The sequence below is a fragment of the Leptidea sinapis genome, chromosome 14 (genome assembly GCF_905404315.1).
Source record: "Leptidea sinapis chromosome 14, ilLepSina1.1, whole genome shotgun sequence".
Taxonomy (NCBI): domain Eukaryota; kingdom Metazoa; phylum Arthropoda; class Insecta; order Lepidoptera; family Pieridae; genus Leptidea; species Leptidea sinapis.
Genome location: NC_066278.1, coordinates 3,103,146 through 3,122,121, shown reverse-complemented (window position 1 = coordinate 3,122,121; position 18,976 = coordinate 3,103,146). Strand labels below are relative to the sequence as shown.

General features: G+C 34.5%; 1 protein-coding gene across 2 annotated transcripts in view; it reads left to right on the top strand.

The window, feature by feature from the left end:
- Positions 1 to 18,976, top strand: part of LOC126968061 (nucleolar protein dao-5-like) — a 204,559-nt gene that overhangs the window by 139,294 nt on the left and 46,289 nt on the right. The window contains exon 5 of one of the 2 annotated variants that reach the window (XM_050812865.1): positions 9,473 to 9,605. The exons of the other annotated variant lie outside the window; for it this stretch is intronic. Coding sequence (XP_050668822.1) covers positions 9,473 to 9,480 — 8 coding nt within the window. The 3' untranslated portion in view covers positions 9,481 to 9,605. Of the gene's footprint in view, positions 1 to 9,472; positions 9,606 to 18,976 lie in introns of those variants that run through there. 2 annotated transcript variants of the gene reach the window in all.

Here is an 18,976-nt window from a genome sequence, read left to right as displayed (position 1 = left end):
GACATTGCGTACATTGACGTACTACATACAACTAGACTCTCAATCGCGTATTAAGGCGAAGGGTAAGCAGAAAACACGAAAACAAGGCATTTTTAGACAAGTTTATTAGTGAAAATACACCATTTGGAGCTATGAACACTATTTTATCATATAACACATACCCTTTAGTCTTATTTGTAGGTTTCTAATGTTTGGTTATAGTTAACACTCCAGAGCTATTTTGAACTACCACTTTTCATTGCAGTTAAACAAGTTTTTCCTCGGCATGACGCATTTGTTTAGTACTATTCTCAGAAAAGGTATTTATATAGCTTGTACATTTTGTGTAGGTATATTTATTCAGATTAGTAATCAATAATGAGAATTGTAAGTATATAAACTGTTTGCGCCACTTAAAATATTACGATTTCCACGCAAGAATTTTGAAAATGTGAACTCATATCAAGGTTGCTAGCATTAAGTGTCGCCTTAAAAGTCGTCAAAAATGTCCGAGTGGCGTGGTAGTTATTACGTATACATTAACACATAACATTAAAACATTCATTCAAATTAACACCTTATTTCTTGACACTAATGTTTAGTCTATTGTATAAAACTCTGCCTAATAGACGCGTAGAGTGTTGCTTTAGTTAATTTTTAAGCGTGGTTGTAAGCTTAGATGTTTATTGTTTGTCAATGATTGCGAATCAGACAAATGCGAGCCTGATACGAAAAAAAGTAAACGCAATAAAAAGCTGGGAGTCATAACTAAGCGAGCGGTACTTTATATTGTGTCTTCCAGGGCCTACGTCACTATGACGTTGACAAGATGGCGCCCTGTTCCCATGTTACAGCGTGGTGCTATAGCGTACCTACTGACGAGATATCAAGAACAATGAGTTTAAATTAAATGAAATCTCATTGAAAAGGGAATGCAGATACAATATAACTCTCAAAAAAATAAAGGTTAAAATGGTCGGAACGCACTTTCGCGAGTAAGAATAACTTAACTTTTTATACAATAATAAAATGTATTCAGGGGAGTTACAGTGACTCATAAAGGTGTTAGTAATATTTACTTAGTTAATTATGTTAGATTCATTATAATTATAAATAAATAAATTACAATAATATGGCCATTTACGGAGCAACCTACTCTCGATGGTAGTATAACTGCTAACGTATATGTATCTAATCTACCTGGTATCATATTGAAAGCAGTCGTCACCTCTTAATATCTAACTTCCCATAAAAAGGTTTGAGATACAATGAATCAAAATCGAAGCTACATTTAACGCTTGGTGTGAAGGGCACACACACAACCTTTGACCCAAAACTGTCGTCATCCAGTGAATTAGGGCTACGTGGGAATTACTGCTCCACTCATAAAACAAATCTACTTATGTCGACTCACTCAAGCCGTGATTTTTCGCTCGTAAAACGTCAGATATAATACTTTGAGCTTTCCTTACTTTACTAGAGCACAATGGATTATGGTAACATTATAACATTGTTACACTCTGAAATGGGTCATCTGTTTTACGACCAACAAGCTTTAGCGAAAAATGATTTTAATGACATTACATACATAAATTTAGCATAGACTTGCGAAATACAAATACAAAATGTTTCTGTATCTTTTTTATACGTCTCTATATCATTCCGATAGAGTATATATACCTACACCTAGATGTTTGAATGTTTATGACGTGCTGACTCAGGTTTTAGAACTTGGAGGAATATTGCGTGAACTTCAGAACCGACTTAGTAACTTCTATTACACACCAAGCATTTTATTTATTTATTAGCATTGCTAACACAATAATCACTTACTAATTACATTAAAAATTATTCTAAATAAGTCTAAGTGTTATTGCACTTACAGGCAACGACCTTATGCAAGTATAACAAACATATTTTTTTAATTTTAACAACAGAAGAACATATACTATGATACAATATAATACAATTATATAATAAGATACAATACAATTATAATAAAAATTAACTAATCTTATTTACTTAAATACTGTAGAACTAAAATATTACATCAAATGAATAATTTTTGTTGAGCAGCTAATTATATTCATGTCTAGCAACATAGCAATTTCCGGTTTATACCAGAAAGCATAGATCTTATCATTAAAAATGTCTATACTTCGATCAACTTTCGGAAGTTTATAACTGCGAACAATTCTATTAAGAGTATGAAAGTGACCTAGGTTAGACTTTGCAGTATTTGTTAAAAATGTATCGTGTCTGCTGATTCTCGGGAGTCTCATGGGAGCAGATACATTAATTAACGAGAGAATTTCGGTGCAGTCAATTCCACTGTTAACAATTTTATATAATAAGAGACAATCCAATATATTCCTCCTATCAGTCAGTGTGTGTGTGTATCTTAAAATATCGCAAACGTTCTGAATAGTTTTCTACTAGATTGCATAGATTGGATTGATAAGAAAGATGCCATATAAAACGTTTTAGGATTTTTTCTAATCTATTATTATATATTTGGTAGTGAGGACTCTGAGATACTGCGAACACATGCATTATAAATCGTTATTTTCGCTTGAAAAGAATTAAATTCTTTGCAATCCCTTATGACAAAACGTAATGTTTTTAATACTTTGTTAGCGATGATATCGATGTGTATATTAAATTTGAGCTCTCTATCAAATGTTATGCCTAAATCGTGAATAAAGTCCACTTGAGTTAATACCGTCCCATTGATTTTATACAAAGAATTTAAATTGATTTTTTTTCGTGAGAACTTCATCACCACACTTTTGATGTATTTAGAGTAATTCTATTATAATTACACCAGTCTACCAATCTTTTTTAAATCTTCTTGTACTAAAATAGAACCGTGAGGAGATTTTATAGATTTAAAAAATTTCAAATCGTCAGCAAATAAATAATATTTTGAATTCAAAAAACATTCACCAATGTCGCTCATGAAAATATTAAAGAGAAGGGGGCCTAAATGAGATCCCCGTGAAACACCAGACGTCGCCTCAAAGGATGAAGATGTGAAATCGTTAACCACAACTCTGCACGTGCGGCTAGATAGATATGATCTAAACCATTCAAGAACAGTTCCATATATTCCATGCCTTGAAAGCTTATTTAATAAGATACTTTGCTCTACCCTATCAAATTCCTTCTGAAAATCGGCACAAAATCTATTATTAAGACATAAGGAGATTTAATGCGATGACCGTTGTTAAACAAGGGTAAAAACAAAGATTTCTTCCAGAGCGAAGGAATGACACCAGTATCAAGGGACTTATTGTAATATACATTGAAAACAATGAAAAGAGGGTGATTTGAAGAATTTTATTATTTAGGTTATTTTAGAGTTATAATCCGAAGTATTAGAAACAGAACAGAAATATTATGTTGTGAAATATAAAATTTTATTTTAATATGAGTGTTATTTTTACAGGACTTATAACACTCATTTTGACACTTATTTTACATGCAAACGAATTAATGAGTCAACAAATACTTATAGGAAAGTTAATATTTTTCAGGAATGCGTCAAAAATAAATGAAAGGTACGTTAATACAATAAGAATTCATACAATAAGAATGATTGTATCATATTCTAAAATATCAAAATAACGGCTTCTTACTAAATCAATATTATAATAATAGAATATAAGCAGAAAATCATTTTTTTTGTTATTTTTGTGTGTGTTGATTTTGACAGACCTTTCACTACGCTACCGCCGAAAGAAGATAGGACGTCGATAGTTTACATTATTGGGAGGAAATTAGACTACTTATTAAATATCGAATTTGGGTTCAAAGCTGAAGTTGAAACCTTAAAATTTTGCGATCGGTAACCACTGTGATCTAATGTATAAATCCTTAGTGATAAAACTAATAACTGCTGCTAAAATTCATCGGTATTCTTTTTATTTATTTATTATTTACAAGGAAACCTAAAAAAACACATCACAAAAATTGAACAATATCGGAAGAGATAAAAAATATAAATATAGATGCGTCCTAACACATGTTTCACAGATACTGTAATAACAAAGAGAAAAATCAAAGGTATATAGAGTCACAAACGCAAGCATTCACATATATAATTAATTTGATGATTCTCATTTTTGATTCTTTTCCGTTTCTAAGAATATATCAAACTGAGATCCTGTATGGATTACTTACTGCAGACATCTTTGGTATGGATCTGTAAATACCAGCTCGTAGCTCCAAAAATTAAAAGGCTTCCAAGGTTGGAATACCGAGGTTGGCGTGCTTGTCGATTTTCAACAGATTTCATTTAGAGGTGTACCAGTTTGTGCCCAGGAACTGTATCCCGTCCCCTTTGTAATTGTCACTTTTCAAACTTGGAAATGAGGATAAAACCACAGATCATATTCTGATGTTAGGCATTACGAAATTTCGAATTCCTCGACTCGAAAATCTTATCAAAGCATATTTGAATAACTAATTCATAAGTTATATAAGGAAACTGAAACCTAATTCAACCTGTCGCTTAGAATAACGACAGCACTAATTGGTCCAACAATACTTTAGCAACAGCCAAATAATATTTGTCAATCTATTTACAAATCTGTTTGATTTGAGTTCTGCAACTCATTTAGATCTGCAACATTCGAACACCATCTTCAGATATCCGGATGTCCAGCGTTTATCATCACGGCGCGACGCTTGCATTTTTCCCAACTTTCTCCCACGTGCAACCAATCTTAAATGTTTGCTGAACGTCGTTTGACGGTGTTCTCATATGAAGTGTGAACCTTCAAATAAACTTTCGAAACTTAGTTAGTGTACGTATTTACTAGCGACCCGCCCCGGCTTTACACGGATAGTAGAACACCAGCGTCACATGCACACTGCATTTTTTTGAAAATAAGTGACGAGACGAGCAGGACGATCAGTTGATGGTAATTGATACGCCCTGCCCATTACAATGTTGGATTCTTGAAAAACACAAAAATTCTAAGCGGCAATACAATTGCGTCACCTTAAGATATAAGATGTTACGTCTCATTTGTCAAGTAATTTCACTAGCTACGGCGCCTTTCAGACCAAAACACAATAATACTTACACATTACTGCTTCACGTCTGAAAAAGGCGTCGTTGTGGTACCCGTAAACTAGCCGGCATCCTGTGCAAAGGACCCTCCCACTAGTAATGTGGATTAGATTGAAATGAAACATCACTGTTTCTTCACACTACTTGGCATCATTAACTCAATATTCAACCTTGAAATTAACTTTAAAAAAATTCATACCATACAGGTTAAGAATAAACAAAATATCAAGATTCCTTAGTTTACCCTACATATTTGAAAAACTCTGACTTGTAATACAATCCGCTTCAAAAGTCTGTTTATATTATTATTACAATATAAAAATAAGAAACAAAAAACTTGAGTTTTTATTTTCAATTAGTATCAATGGCTGGCAGATCAAAATGATCGCCAAGCTTTTATAGCAACACATTTTGCCCGACTTCAATACTATTGAGCCTTATGGAACTTTCTAAAACGACCTGTTAGAGCCATACACTTATCACCACAGAACATCCGAAAGCTTAAAATTGCTATTACGGCTGAATGCGAGCATATTCCCATGCCACGAAGAATAGCATCAGTTATCCAAATGTTTTGAATTTTCTTTAGTGTTAATTCCGCCAATATTTGTCTTTTAAACAATACGACACGTGTTTCGCCTCTATACGAGGAATCCTCAGGACATGTTGAATCGCCGTAATCTGGCACGAGACTAAATCAAATAAGCCGGATACCGCTCTTTTATACCCTACTCCGATCAAATGAAGCGCTGTGATTGGTCGGCTGTTGTGTCGCTGTTGTGTATTACCCCCGGAAGAGATGCATAACAATGGTGAAGGGACCAAAGTAGGATGGCGAGAATGGACCCACATAATTTAAAAATTAAGGAAGCATCGTACAAGTACAAGTTCATATGAAAGATAAGATTCTAAGATATGGGAGTCAAAAAAAAAAAATCATCATAATTTATTAAAAATAAGTCATCCTGCACTAACAGAACATTTAGCGCAATTGATTATTGACATCTAGATTTTTTTACCATGAAAGTAATTTTTTCGTTCATCAGTATATAAAATGGATTCTACAGAAAAAATTTCAATCTAGTATATTTTGTTCCTAACTTTCCAAACCTATCTCATTTATTTCGGTAGTAACCTCAATAAAATAAAATTCGGGACACCTGTAACCGTAATACGCCGGTTCAAATGGCCCTGAAGCTTTTTCTAATAACATAGCTTTCTCAACTCAAGAAAGCTCTGTTTTGTGTCGAATTGTAAGAATGTATTAGTCGGTTCTGTCACTTGCTTATTAGCAGACGACAGTTAGTTTTTTTATTTACACCCATGCTTTAAATCCTCTATTAAAGATTCTAAAATAGTTAGCTGATTGCCAACATCAAATACCCAATGTCCTTATAAGCATTACATCATTCAAACGAGTGTTGTAATGAAATTCAGTACAACTTTATATCATCCGTTTTCGTAATAATACTCCTTTGCATGATATTATGGTTAATAGTACAGGCTTTTTTAATGTTAGCAGTAAGCTGACTGTTTCAGAATCTTTTATAGAGGATTCATATTAGGGGGCGTCAATAAATTACGTGAGATGTTTTTTTGAATTTCTGTAAGGTAGGATGTCGTGAGAGTTTATTCAACCCTTATCCCACACTCTCACGTGAGATTTTTCAAAATGTGGGTTTCTTACATAAACGCGTTGGATTATTATTGTAAAGATGTATAACGTCGAAGTATGAACGAAATTATTTTCTTTCGAACGAATTAGTGAATGATCTTAATCGTATTACGATAACGCTTAAGATTAAATCTTAAGCACCTACAATCTGGATTAAATGGACATGAATAGAAAAAAATTGCGTGATATTTGCCGAGACCCCCCCTCTCTCCAACATAAGATTAGATGAGATTTGACTCGACCCCCTCCCCCTCTTAAACATCTCAGGTAATTTATGGACGCGCCCTTATGGGTATAGATAAAGTCTTTGATCTGTGCTTCCCCGGAGGATAAAAAATAATAAGAGGTGACTAAAGGCATTTACCAGGGTCCTTTGCACAGGATAATGGCTAGAATATGGGTACTACAACGGCACCTTTTTCTGCCGTGAAGTAGTAATGTGTAAGCATTATTGTGCTTCGGTCTGAAGGTTGCCGTAGCAGTGAAATTACTGGGTAAATGATACTTAGTATATTATCTCTCAAGGTGACGAGCGCAGTTGTAGTTCCCTCTCAGAATTTTTGATTTTTTCAAGAATCCTGAGCGGCACTGCATTGTAATGGGCAGGGCTTATCAATAACCATCAGCTGAACTTCAGCTTGTCTCGTCCCATTATCATAAAAAAACAAGACTTGTTTAATACTTGTTTCAATTATAAATATCTAACCAGAGACGATGAATATACATACACACTCACGCCTTGTTCTCGTCGGGGTAGGCAGAGACAATAGAATGCCATTTGCTTTTATCCTAACAAACTTCACGCGCTTCCTCTACATTCATTACTCTTTTCATACATGCTCGCCGGTTGCGGGTACTTCGGACCTCTCCTTTTCTCAAAACGTCTCCAATTTGGTCGACAAATGTTCTACGAGGTCTCCCGCGATCGACTTGCCCACACACACTTGCCTTATATATTTGATGTGTCATTATTTCTACACTCATTCGCTCCGCGTGTACAAACCATTTCAGCATTCCCTTTTCAGTCCTTGTCACAACATCCTCTTTCAAACCACAGCGCGCCTGTATTACCGCATTCGGAATTCTATCAGTCAGTCTTACCCCACACATACAACGCAGTGATCGCATCCCAACTGCGTTAATTCTGCTTTTATGCTTCTTCTGCCATACCCAACTCTCACTTCCATACATTAACGTGGCGACAAGCACTCCATTATGTACAGCCATTCGCGCTTCTATTGGCACAGTCTGACCGTTTATAAAAGCATGCAGCGCTCCATTTTCCTACACGCACACAGTTTCCCCCTGTCACTCTCCTTTGAATATCACCTTCGTATCTTCCGTTTCTTGTAAACATGCTACCCAAATATACGAATTCTGTAACTTGTTGTACCCTTTCATCTTTTAACCTTTCATCCTTCTCAAATACCATCACTTTCGTCTTTCTTGCATTTACGATGAATATCTTTACAAATTTTGTTAATATTACTATTAACAAAACAATGTAACAGTTATAACGATATGTTTCGAATCACGCACAAGGGTGAATTTATTTAAAGGGTCACCGTAAACTAAACAATTTTTCCGCATAACACGACTCCACAATATTCGAACCATTGTTTTCTATGCGAAGATAAAAATATTGGTGGCAAAATCCGTCAGAGTGAGGCAAAACAAAGGCAATTTTCAATTATTTACGTCCGCTCGGCGAGGACGACGCAAATATTACCCGTTTGAGTCTATTGCTCTGTCCAGCTGAAACCAAATGGCTTTTGTTCGATCAAACTTTATTTTATTGAGAATATTTTTCATCACAGTTCGTTAGTTCAGTAACGAAAGATGGAGCAATACCGGTATCCATTAGATACCAAAAGAAGAAGATATAGTTCTTGATTGTAAAGAGTGGCAATGAGTTTCTTGCTACTTCCTCTCACCTTAGCTCAACTATTTACGAAGTAGCGGTAGATTCAATAAGAAAAGATATTTTTTTGACATCATCATCATAAGTGTCAAATTCAAATTCAAATATTTTTATTCAAAATAGGATGTGACATCACTTATTGAAAGTCAAAAAACTACCATCCATTCCAAAATGAATGCCTCAGACCTGAGAAGAATGGCCGTAACAAACTCAGCGGGCTCCTTTTTTTTCATAGAATAAATATGTTTACAAAGTAATATTGTACAATTAAACTTATGATTTAATAGCCTGAGGGCGGTCACTCCATTCCCAATCTGTGGTATCATTAAGAAAGTCATTTATGTTATAGTAACCTTTACCACACAAACGTTTCTTAACAATTCTTTTGAATAACGTAATACTTTTGTTTTGAACATTTTCTGGGATCTTGTTGAAAAAGCATATACATCGCCCCACAAAAGACTTACTAACTCGACTTAGCCGAGTAGTAGGCATCATAAGTTTATGTCTGTTCCTGGTGTTAACATTTGTCATTGCCGTTACCTATATGAATAAATTGATTTTGATTTAATTTGAGGTAGACCTGGTACTAGATAGAGACACGATCTAGTAAATATTACGAAGGAGTGATATGGTCCACAGCAAACAATAAGGACGAATCAAAGAAAAAGGTAGAGGGCCTTTGTCCAGCAGTGGGGTGATACATAAAATATTGTAAATTAATTAGTATTAGTTTTATATTGTCATAGACTTTAATAAATACATAAATGATTTATTCATCACAGTTGGTTAGTAGACTAATTGTCGTTTTTTGTTCCAGGTATGTGACATTTTGATGCGGTTCAAAGATACACTCTGGGTAAGTATTTAACCCGGCGACACATCAGTGTAGATTGTCGAATGGTTGGCTCAGAACGCTCAAACGCGAGAGGTCGCGGGTTCGAGTCCCGCATCGTTCATAAATTTAATTTGTGTAATTAATCCCTGAAGTGAGGGTTATTACTTTAAAATAACAAATTGTTTAGATTTGCAAGAGCGACATCTTAAGTCAATTTCCTAATATGCAAATATTGAGGTTGAGCAGCACCGTAATGTAGATCGTGTAGATGAAGCCACAACCTGAGAGTTGAACAAGACATACAAGATTTATCAATGATACGTCACCAGAACGGTTGGCTCAGTGGTAAGAGCACTCGCACGGAACGCTAGAACATCGTTCATAAATTTTGTGTTCAAATAATTTGTTTAATATAAACTTAATAAATTGTTTAGGTAATTGGTTTAATTTAAAAAAAACGCCGTGTACATTAATTTTTAACAAGATGCTGATATAAATTTTAGTAAATGTACTTTTGAAAATTACACTCTTCAAAACATGCTTCCATCCCTTTTATTCCCTCAGGGATGAAATTTCCAAAAATCCCTTCTTAATATTTCATTTGCGTCATTTACCTATTGCAACGTCCGACCAATGACAGCTGGCAGGTAGTGAAACGTCCGATGACGCGATCAAGATTATCCGACGGCGAGCGCGAGATTCATCATTATTAAAAGCGATATAATTACATAACGACTGCACCTATGGCTATATAAAAAATACATTCATGTAGTTAAAAGTATAGAAAATCAACGTGTAAAATCATAAGTTATGTTTTTGAACCCAAGTTATTTAAATAAAAGGTTAAAGCTCGAGATTATAGGTAGAAATGTGATAAAATTTTCATTATATTAAGTTTTTATGTAAAATATTAGCGCACACATTAATAAAACTTGATTATTATTGAAATAGACTATATAACCTATTTTTTGATATTAATATGTCATTACTTCGACTTACGGGATTGTTGCATTAAACTAAAATAAAGCACCCATTCTTAGTATATACCTACAATTTATCTGCGGAATGCACAAGTAAAACGTGAAATACTTGGTTGTCTCAATACATCCAGATTGTTGAATATTATAAACATTATATTTGTGATATTTTGTCCCTATTACAAGCAATGATTTACTGTTAATTAATTGGATTACAATAAAAAATTGATATTTTAACCAAATCGATACAGTAGTATCGATCATACTGTTATAACTTGTCGATTTAATGTCGTAAGAAGAATTTTATATGTAATTTGTAGATAAAATCGGAAACTAGATATCATGAGGATTAATTTCATATATAAAACAAATATAATACGTAATTAAAATATTACACTTACGTGATACACAAAACAATAACAAAACACTTGACGCTACAAAAACAAACAAATGACAATTTCGCCCGCAAAGCAATTTTCAATAAATTATTTCTTTTAATTTTTGCTCGGATACTTGATATTTAAAGATAAGCCTATTTCAATTACTTACCATAGAGTCTTAAAAAATCGTATTTGACAAGCTAATTCACTCATACTACAGATTATAACACAAAAATTAAATACGCAAGTCGACTGGGCCACTCTGGTTGCCTGGACGTTTGACTGTCTAAAGAAAAAAGCCGCTCTAGTTGCGCGGACGTTTCAGTAGGAGACCGTCGTGCAAACTTTGAAGTTAGCAGCCCCAGTCGTTTAATCAGGCTTGAAGCATAAAATCTAATGAAAATCATTTAAGGTTATTAAAAAATTTACAATCTAGCAAAAGTAAAGTTATTGGTTTATTTATTGAAAGTCGGGATTCTACGACTCATTTAGAAAATATAAGTCTGAGAAAACGGGTGTAAGAAACTCAACGGTACATTTCTGTCAGATAAATTGGTTTGCAATTAACAATTATTTCCTGAAATAGCCTGGGACCAGGTGGAGTATACCAAGTCATTTATTCTTTAGTAGCTTTCACAAAATAGTCTTTTTTTTTGTTTAACATTAAGGGACAAGACGAGCATGTTTCAGCTGATGGTAATTGATACGCCCTGTACAATACAATGCAGTGCCGCTTAGGTTTCTTAGAAAACCCAAAAATTCTGAGCGGCACTACATTTGCGCTCGTCACCTTGAGAGATAAGATGTTAAGCCTCATTTGCCCAGTAATTTCACTAGCAACAGCACTCTTCAGACCGAAACACAATAATGCTTACACAGGCTATATTCAAGATATTTATTTGCAAGCGATACTATGTCAATATGACATCATATGGAAAGTAACTAAGAAGCCAGACTTTTAAAGAGCTTCACTCCAGAATAAGGCACCGTGTCATAATCTAGGACGCATCGTGTTAAAAGGAGCCTCCCACTGTTTTTAACAAGACTTAAATTTTACAACAAATGTACCCCGTTAATATTCCGGTATCTTACTGTAGATCTTTTAGCTGAGTAGATGTTAAAATAAAAACTAATTATAAAATTTCTAATTATGATATTAAACTGAGCGTTGAAACTCTAAATTTTCCTATACCATCTCGTTCTGAACGAGAGTGTAACGATACCATCAGTGCAAATTATATCAGAAGGGGTAGTGGAGTGGCTCGTAAAAGACCCACTACACTTATATTAGGGTAATATCTGTGATCTCGGTCATGCAAAACGACTAAGTGCCGACGTCTTGGGGACGAAACACCCGTAATGAATAGATCCTATCTTAATACGCTTTTAAGTTTTTGCGGTTAATTTTTCCTTGCTAGACAAGCTACAGAGAAGTATTTGAATTTAAGGAATATTTTTATAATATCACCCACATTTTAATCTATAATCTGCATATGGTGATGAAGAAATAAACTACTAAAATAAGAGTAATAAGTAATACTTACTGGCTTAGACAATTAATACGTCTAGATCGAGTCTCTTGCTGTTAGACAAGCGATAAAAACAGGCCAGAAATATTAGTTTTGTGTGCGTGACAAGCTACGTCTTACACTCGCGATTTGTGTGACACTTTGTGTTAGTGTGCGTGAATTTCTCAGATTAGAGGTTAGTTCTAAAGTCTAATTTTTTCATAGTTTTCACAGCTGTCATAGTCGAAGCTTACGGGTAATAAATAAGGGTGTGTAATTTTCTTAACTAAAGGTAATAAATGTAAAGATATGAGATTTATTCATAAAAATACAAAAATGCTTTTGAATGTATATATGTTATGAATAGATCTTCTTAACTTGTTGGCTTTTTTCAATCTTTACTATTGCCCATAATAATTCCTTTGATAAACGCGTGAACAACAGTATTAAATTAAAATAAAATACTTTTTAAACGATATAAACGTGTGTACTGTCAATTAAAAAAAAATAACGGGTTGCACTTCTGGAGTGCCGGTAGAAATGTACACTTGTACATTAACGTTGTGCATTTTTGAATATTTTGGATTGGTTAGGGAATAATTTCGCACGAATTTCTTTATTTATCGGTTTAGAAGTATCATTATATAGCATTGATGTGGTTAAATACAATATTCATTTATTGCGCTATCGTACACAAAAATGTCAACTTATATTACATAAAAAATTAAACACTTCAGAACTATTATAATTAATTTACATTAAAAAATTTATCTCTCAGAAAAATAAACTTTCACCCATAATTTCCACGATGGTCTTACGAATTTTCGGTCAGGTTACGTGTCCATCTTATACCCACCCCAAGAAGAGTGATCAAAGTCGCCAAAGTATTCACTTCAAAAAGAAGCTTGAATTTTAAACTTTCGCTGATGATTTTTAGGATTCCACTCCATTATTAATAATAATAATAATAAAATATTTTATTTGCAGCTGAAAACTAAGTACAAAAATACAACAATTAACTTACAATTAAATATAAACATAATAAAATAAAACTAGATAAAACATCATCCGCAAACAGTTGTGCCTGTTCTCGGCATCTGCTGTTAAAAACCCCATTTGTCGTATCACCGCTCTTCGACAACACTTCCCTAAAAACCTCGCCTAGTATCGGAATACTAGGTCTCGAAATCTCTAGCGATTGCCAATTCCATCTGGAGGGCAAAGCCAAATTGGCTTCCAAGAAGCGTTATTAATAGAGCACAGCAATGTTTCAAGCCGTCCCACATTCTAGCGCTCTACAAAGCGCAGGTCCGGCCACACATGGAGTATTGCTGTCATCTCTGGTCTTGCGCACCCCAGAATCAGCTCGATCCATTTGACCGCGTGCAACGCAGAGCACCTCGAATTGCAGGACACGCCACAAGTTAGGATATCATCTGCACCATCTGGATGTTTGGCGGTCCTCCACAGTGCGGTTTTCAATGAGCTTTCTTCCACGTACTACAAAGCTGCGGAATGAGCTTCCTTACGCGGTGTTTCCGAGACGATACTACATGGGTACCTTCAAAATCAGCGCGTACACCTTCCTTAGAGGCCGGCAACGCTCCTGTGATTTTTCTGGTGTTGCAAGAGATTGTGGGTGGCGGTGATCACTTAACACCAGGTGACCCGTACGCACGTTTGTACAGCACCAATCTTCCGCTTGAGCCACACTGAGACCTCGTAGCAGTCCCAACACTTATACGCTATAGCTTAATATATATTTTTTTTTACATTTTTGTGAAGACTTTTTTGATTTGCTACTTTCTCGTTCATACATTAAAAATTAAAGCAACTTTATCCTTATAGTTTTCACACCATCCACATTATCAGCATATTTCATGTACATCGATAGTTAAATCTACATTATCAGTCATAATATTAGCATAATAACGTTAAGTCATTAATCACCATATTTGCATGTTATATATAAATTCCAAATAAATATTGTAAACCCTCATTTCTCATTCATTATTTAAAATGATTTTATAATATTTCCTCTATTAGATTGTTGGTTATAAATATTATACGAGGGAGATCGTCCTTGACCCTATAACTCATTCCTCCGGCGGAGACGGCATCATACAATTATAATCAATTACCGCCTCCGAGATGTTCTCGTTGGATAAGCAATCTGTGAACAAGAATTACCGTTGGTTCGTTTGATAAATATTGGCGTTTAGGAAGCAATAATGAATAAAGCGACGGATTTAAATTTGGATTAATAGTCGAACTGAATAACGAAACCTTAAAGTAAACCTGATGATATTTTTTTGTTTTTTGGGGGTAAACGGGCAAGAGGCTTACGTGATGGCGAAGTCAGACCTCCCCCCCCATGGACATATGCAATACCGGAGATCAAGGATCTTAATTGCCGGACTTCATATTTATATGTATATATACACCCATTATTATAGTCTTGTTTTTATGAAAAATAGGGACAAGACGAGCAGGACGTTCAGCTGATAATAATTGATACGCCCTGCCCATTACAATGCAGAGCCGCTGAGGATTCTAGAAACCCCCAAAAATTCTGAGCGGCACTACAACTGCGCTCGTCACCTTGAGACAAGATGTTAAGTCTCATTTGCCCAGTAATTTCACTAGCTACGGCGCCCTTCAGACCGAAACACAGTAATGCTTACACATTACTGCTTCACGGCAGAAATAGGTGCCGTTGTGGTACCCATCAATCTAGCCGGCATCCTCGGCAAAGGAGCCTCCCACTCCCACTAGTCTTATTATTTATTTCATCATCAGATCTGAGACTTTTATAATAAGCCCATGTGAGAGAATCTCCTTTAAAAATACTGAAATTAAATAAACGGCACTGTTTTGAAATAACCAACATTCTTCTTTGAAGTATTTCTTATGGTACGTACGGGTCAAACAATGGTATTTGATTGCCACGGCCTACACTATATTGTAACATCGTTGCCGACCTAATAAAGTGGTGAAGGTGGATTCGGTGGCAGGATTCAGGTTCACCTCTTCGGAATAAATGCGGTAGAAGACACACAATGAAGCGACGTCTCTACGCAACGCCAGGATATCCAGCCGTCCACATAGCACTGAGTCTCCGACAATTCGAGCCGCTCTGCGTTGCACGCGGTCAAATGGTTTGAGCTGATACTGGGGTGTGCCAGACCAGAGATGACAGCAATACTCCGTATGTAGACTTGCGCTTTGTAGAGCGCTAGAGTGTTGGCCGGCTTGAAGTATTGCCAACGCTCTATTTATGACGCCCAGCTTCATCGGAGCCAATTTGGCTTAGCCCAAGAGATAACCGCGGTATTAGCAATCGCTCGAGATTTCGAGACCCATTATTTCGATACTAGGCCACGCTTTATGGGAATTAACACTTAACTACGTATCAAACACATAATATTAAAACTATTATTAACTAACTATTGGAACTATTTCCCACTTAACAAAATGTCTAAAGTCCTTTATTATTCATTGCATTTTACGAAACTGTTTAATATTATCACATCAGCCCTTGGCCCAATTAATTACATCAATCGAGATCTTGTCAAATTATCAATAAACACGTGTTAGTGTCGGTTCGTTTGATAAATATTGATATTTCTGAAACAATAAAGCGTTAACTTTGATACGGTTTCATAGTTCAACTGTTTGTCAAAAGCATTAAGGAAGTTTGATACTTGTTTTCAGTAGTTTAGTGGAAAGTTTGGGTTATATCAATGTTTAAGCTTTGACTTTATATAACGAATAACCTACTCAACCTTACTTTAAAAGTTATAGAATAAAATTTAACACACCTCATCAAAATATAGTCAAGGTAAACTTATTCGTAAAGAGTACCAGACAGTTAAATATATAATTTAACTATCTGACCCGATAGACGTGATTCTTAAAATTGATTGCTTTAGAATTCTTTTTGATGTCATTTCTACCGCTTCGGAAACAAATGGCGCTCTGAGAGAGAAGAAGCGGCGCAAGAAACTCTCCCAGCATTCTTTTTTGCTCTCTTTTCAGTAAAAATATACAATATTGTACAGTCATTTCTATCGCTATAAAATAATCACAATCTAGTCCCAGGCTGTCCGATCATTTAGATATTCAGCAGATAATAGGATTTACGACAGAGCCATTTTTTTATAAAACATTTAAATTTATTTATAGAACAGTGGCTGGGACTTTATTATAGAAGTGTATACATTTACCCTTAAAGCTATTATGTATCTTATGAAGTTGTTCTGTACATAAGAAATAATATACTATTTTTTATAAATTTCTGTATAATATTTCATAACATCAAGAATTATTTCGTAAAATAATATGCTCTCTGTTGTTACATGTATCATGAAATTGCTTCACTAATATTATTATATTTCATCACATCAAGAAAACATAACATAAACTCTCTCATAGAAAATATGACCATACAAAATAAAAATTTGGAAATAAAAATAATTATGGGTCCCAAATCGAAATAAAATCTATCCTATCTCTCAAGTTGGACTAGACTGCACTCCATGAAGCAATCCATCAGTTCACTGGAAACAAACATCAGGACACTGGATTTATATATATTATTATGATTATAAATTTATAGCAAAACTTACCAAAAAAAAACTGTTTATCCAATTGCAAGCAAACGTCACAGGATCACTCACTATCTTACACTTAATATGAAAGATTGTCTGAAAATTTCATCTTAAATTCCAGCCGTTTTCCAAATTTCATTTGTATTACATTGTAGGTACTATTGAAAATGTGAATGTTTGTAGATGGAGTGCCCATTTTTCCTCCATGGTCGGTTCTTTGTAATGTTGCCCAAGCGCTAATGCCATAAATGGAGATGACGTAACACGACCTGGAAATTAAAGAAATTTTCGTACCGAGTAACTTATAAAGAAGACAAAAAAATTTTATAACTGCAGTCGAAAAGGAGATTGACCTGACCATACACGGGCCATGGTTGTGTTGCAGACCTTATTATATTTTATAACTAGCTGACCCAGCAAACGTTGTATATATATAAAATATCGGCAATATTAAAATCGCGATACAAAAGTAACTGTTGATCGTAGATGGGTCAAAATTTGAAGTTGTATGTATTTTTTAATGCTGACTCATAATCAAACAAATTTAAAAAAAAATGTCAAAAAATTAAACAAAAAAAAAAGTGTGTGACCACCCTTAACATTTAGGGGGATGAAAAATAGATGTTGTCCGATTCTCAGACCTACCCAATATCAAAATTTCATGAGAATCGGTCAAGCCGTTTCGGAGGAGTTCGGTCCCGCACACCGTGACACTTTTATATATTAGATTTAAGTTAGATTCCGTTTGGGACTCAAATTAAATTATTGCTTCGTATCCCGAGTATTTTTTAAACAATTTGTTATTTTTAAAAGTGATAACCCTCACTTCTGGGATTAATTATATAAACTAAATTTGTAACCAAAATTTATTAACGATGCGGGACTCGAACCGTCGATCTCTAGGGTTCCGTTCGAGCGCTCTCTCCAACTGAGCCAACCGTTCGAGTACCCATGGGTCGTTTTTTATTCTAAAAGTACTTCATATTATTGAAATAATAAACTCGATAGCTGGTAATCGAAATGTAATCGATTGAGAGTGGCCTCTTCATAGTACATTTAAAAAGAACGATTTTTCATTTCAAACCAATTATTAAATCGAACAGAAACAACTCGACATGTGGTTGTTTCAATCAATGTCATTTTTGCGTACACCTAATTTGCAACAGCAAAGATATTTAAATTTTATTTAATTCCCACACCGTTGTTTTCTGTTTTTTTACGTCGAGTTGAGATACAAATAAAATTTCCTCCATATATTATTAAATTATTATGTTATTTATTATAAATTAAGTTAATTCATAGAACGAAGTGGTATTAAGTATTATTCCTACTTACTTTATTATGCGTTATATATATAAAGGTATACGTGTCTTTTAAACTATTCTTTAAATCTTAATTGCTTAATGGTTCAGAATAACTCTGTAGGTAGGTATACCCACCATAAGCAGTAATGTTTATGCAAACGAGCACTACCTTCCTACCAATCTATTCTAACCTAACATTCTCTTAGATTGTTTTCACACGGACTAAAAAGAAAGACTCCGTGTCACATACATAACAGTGAAGCATTAAAACAAGCTAGTTAGCGTGTAAATACATAGCCCCACGCACACACTTACACTAATATAAGCCGATCGAGAGGCCATTATGACATCTGCCATTGTCTGTGACGGATCAGTTTACGTCACAATAAAATATTTTTAAAATGCTGCCGTATATTGAGAAATTGTGTAAAAACAATGCTAGGGTACAATAAAAGTGTCAAGAAAATACATTTCACAGATAGAATTGTAGTTATATCACACTATTTTTTGTTCTTTTTATAATACAAATTAATTCGGTTCTTTTTTTATTCATTCGTGCATGAAAATAGTATTATAAAGCTCTAATTTATGGTAATATTTATCGAGACACATACATATTTGTAAGTGGCCCAAGCTAACATTCAAATATTCTCTAAAATTGTTTTTCTCTGAATCTGGGGTTCAAACTATTCCACCTTCGCACGACA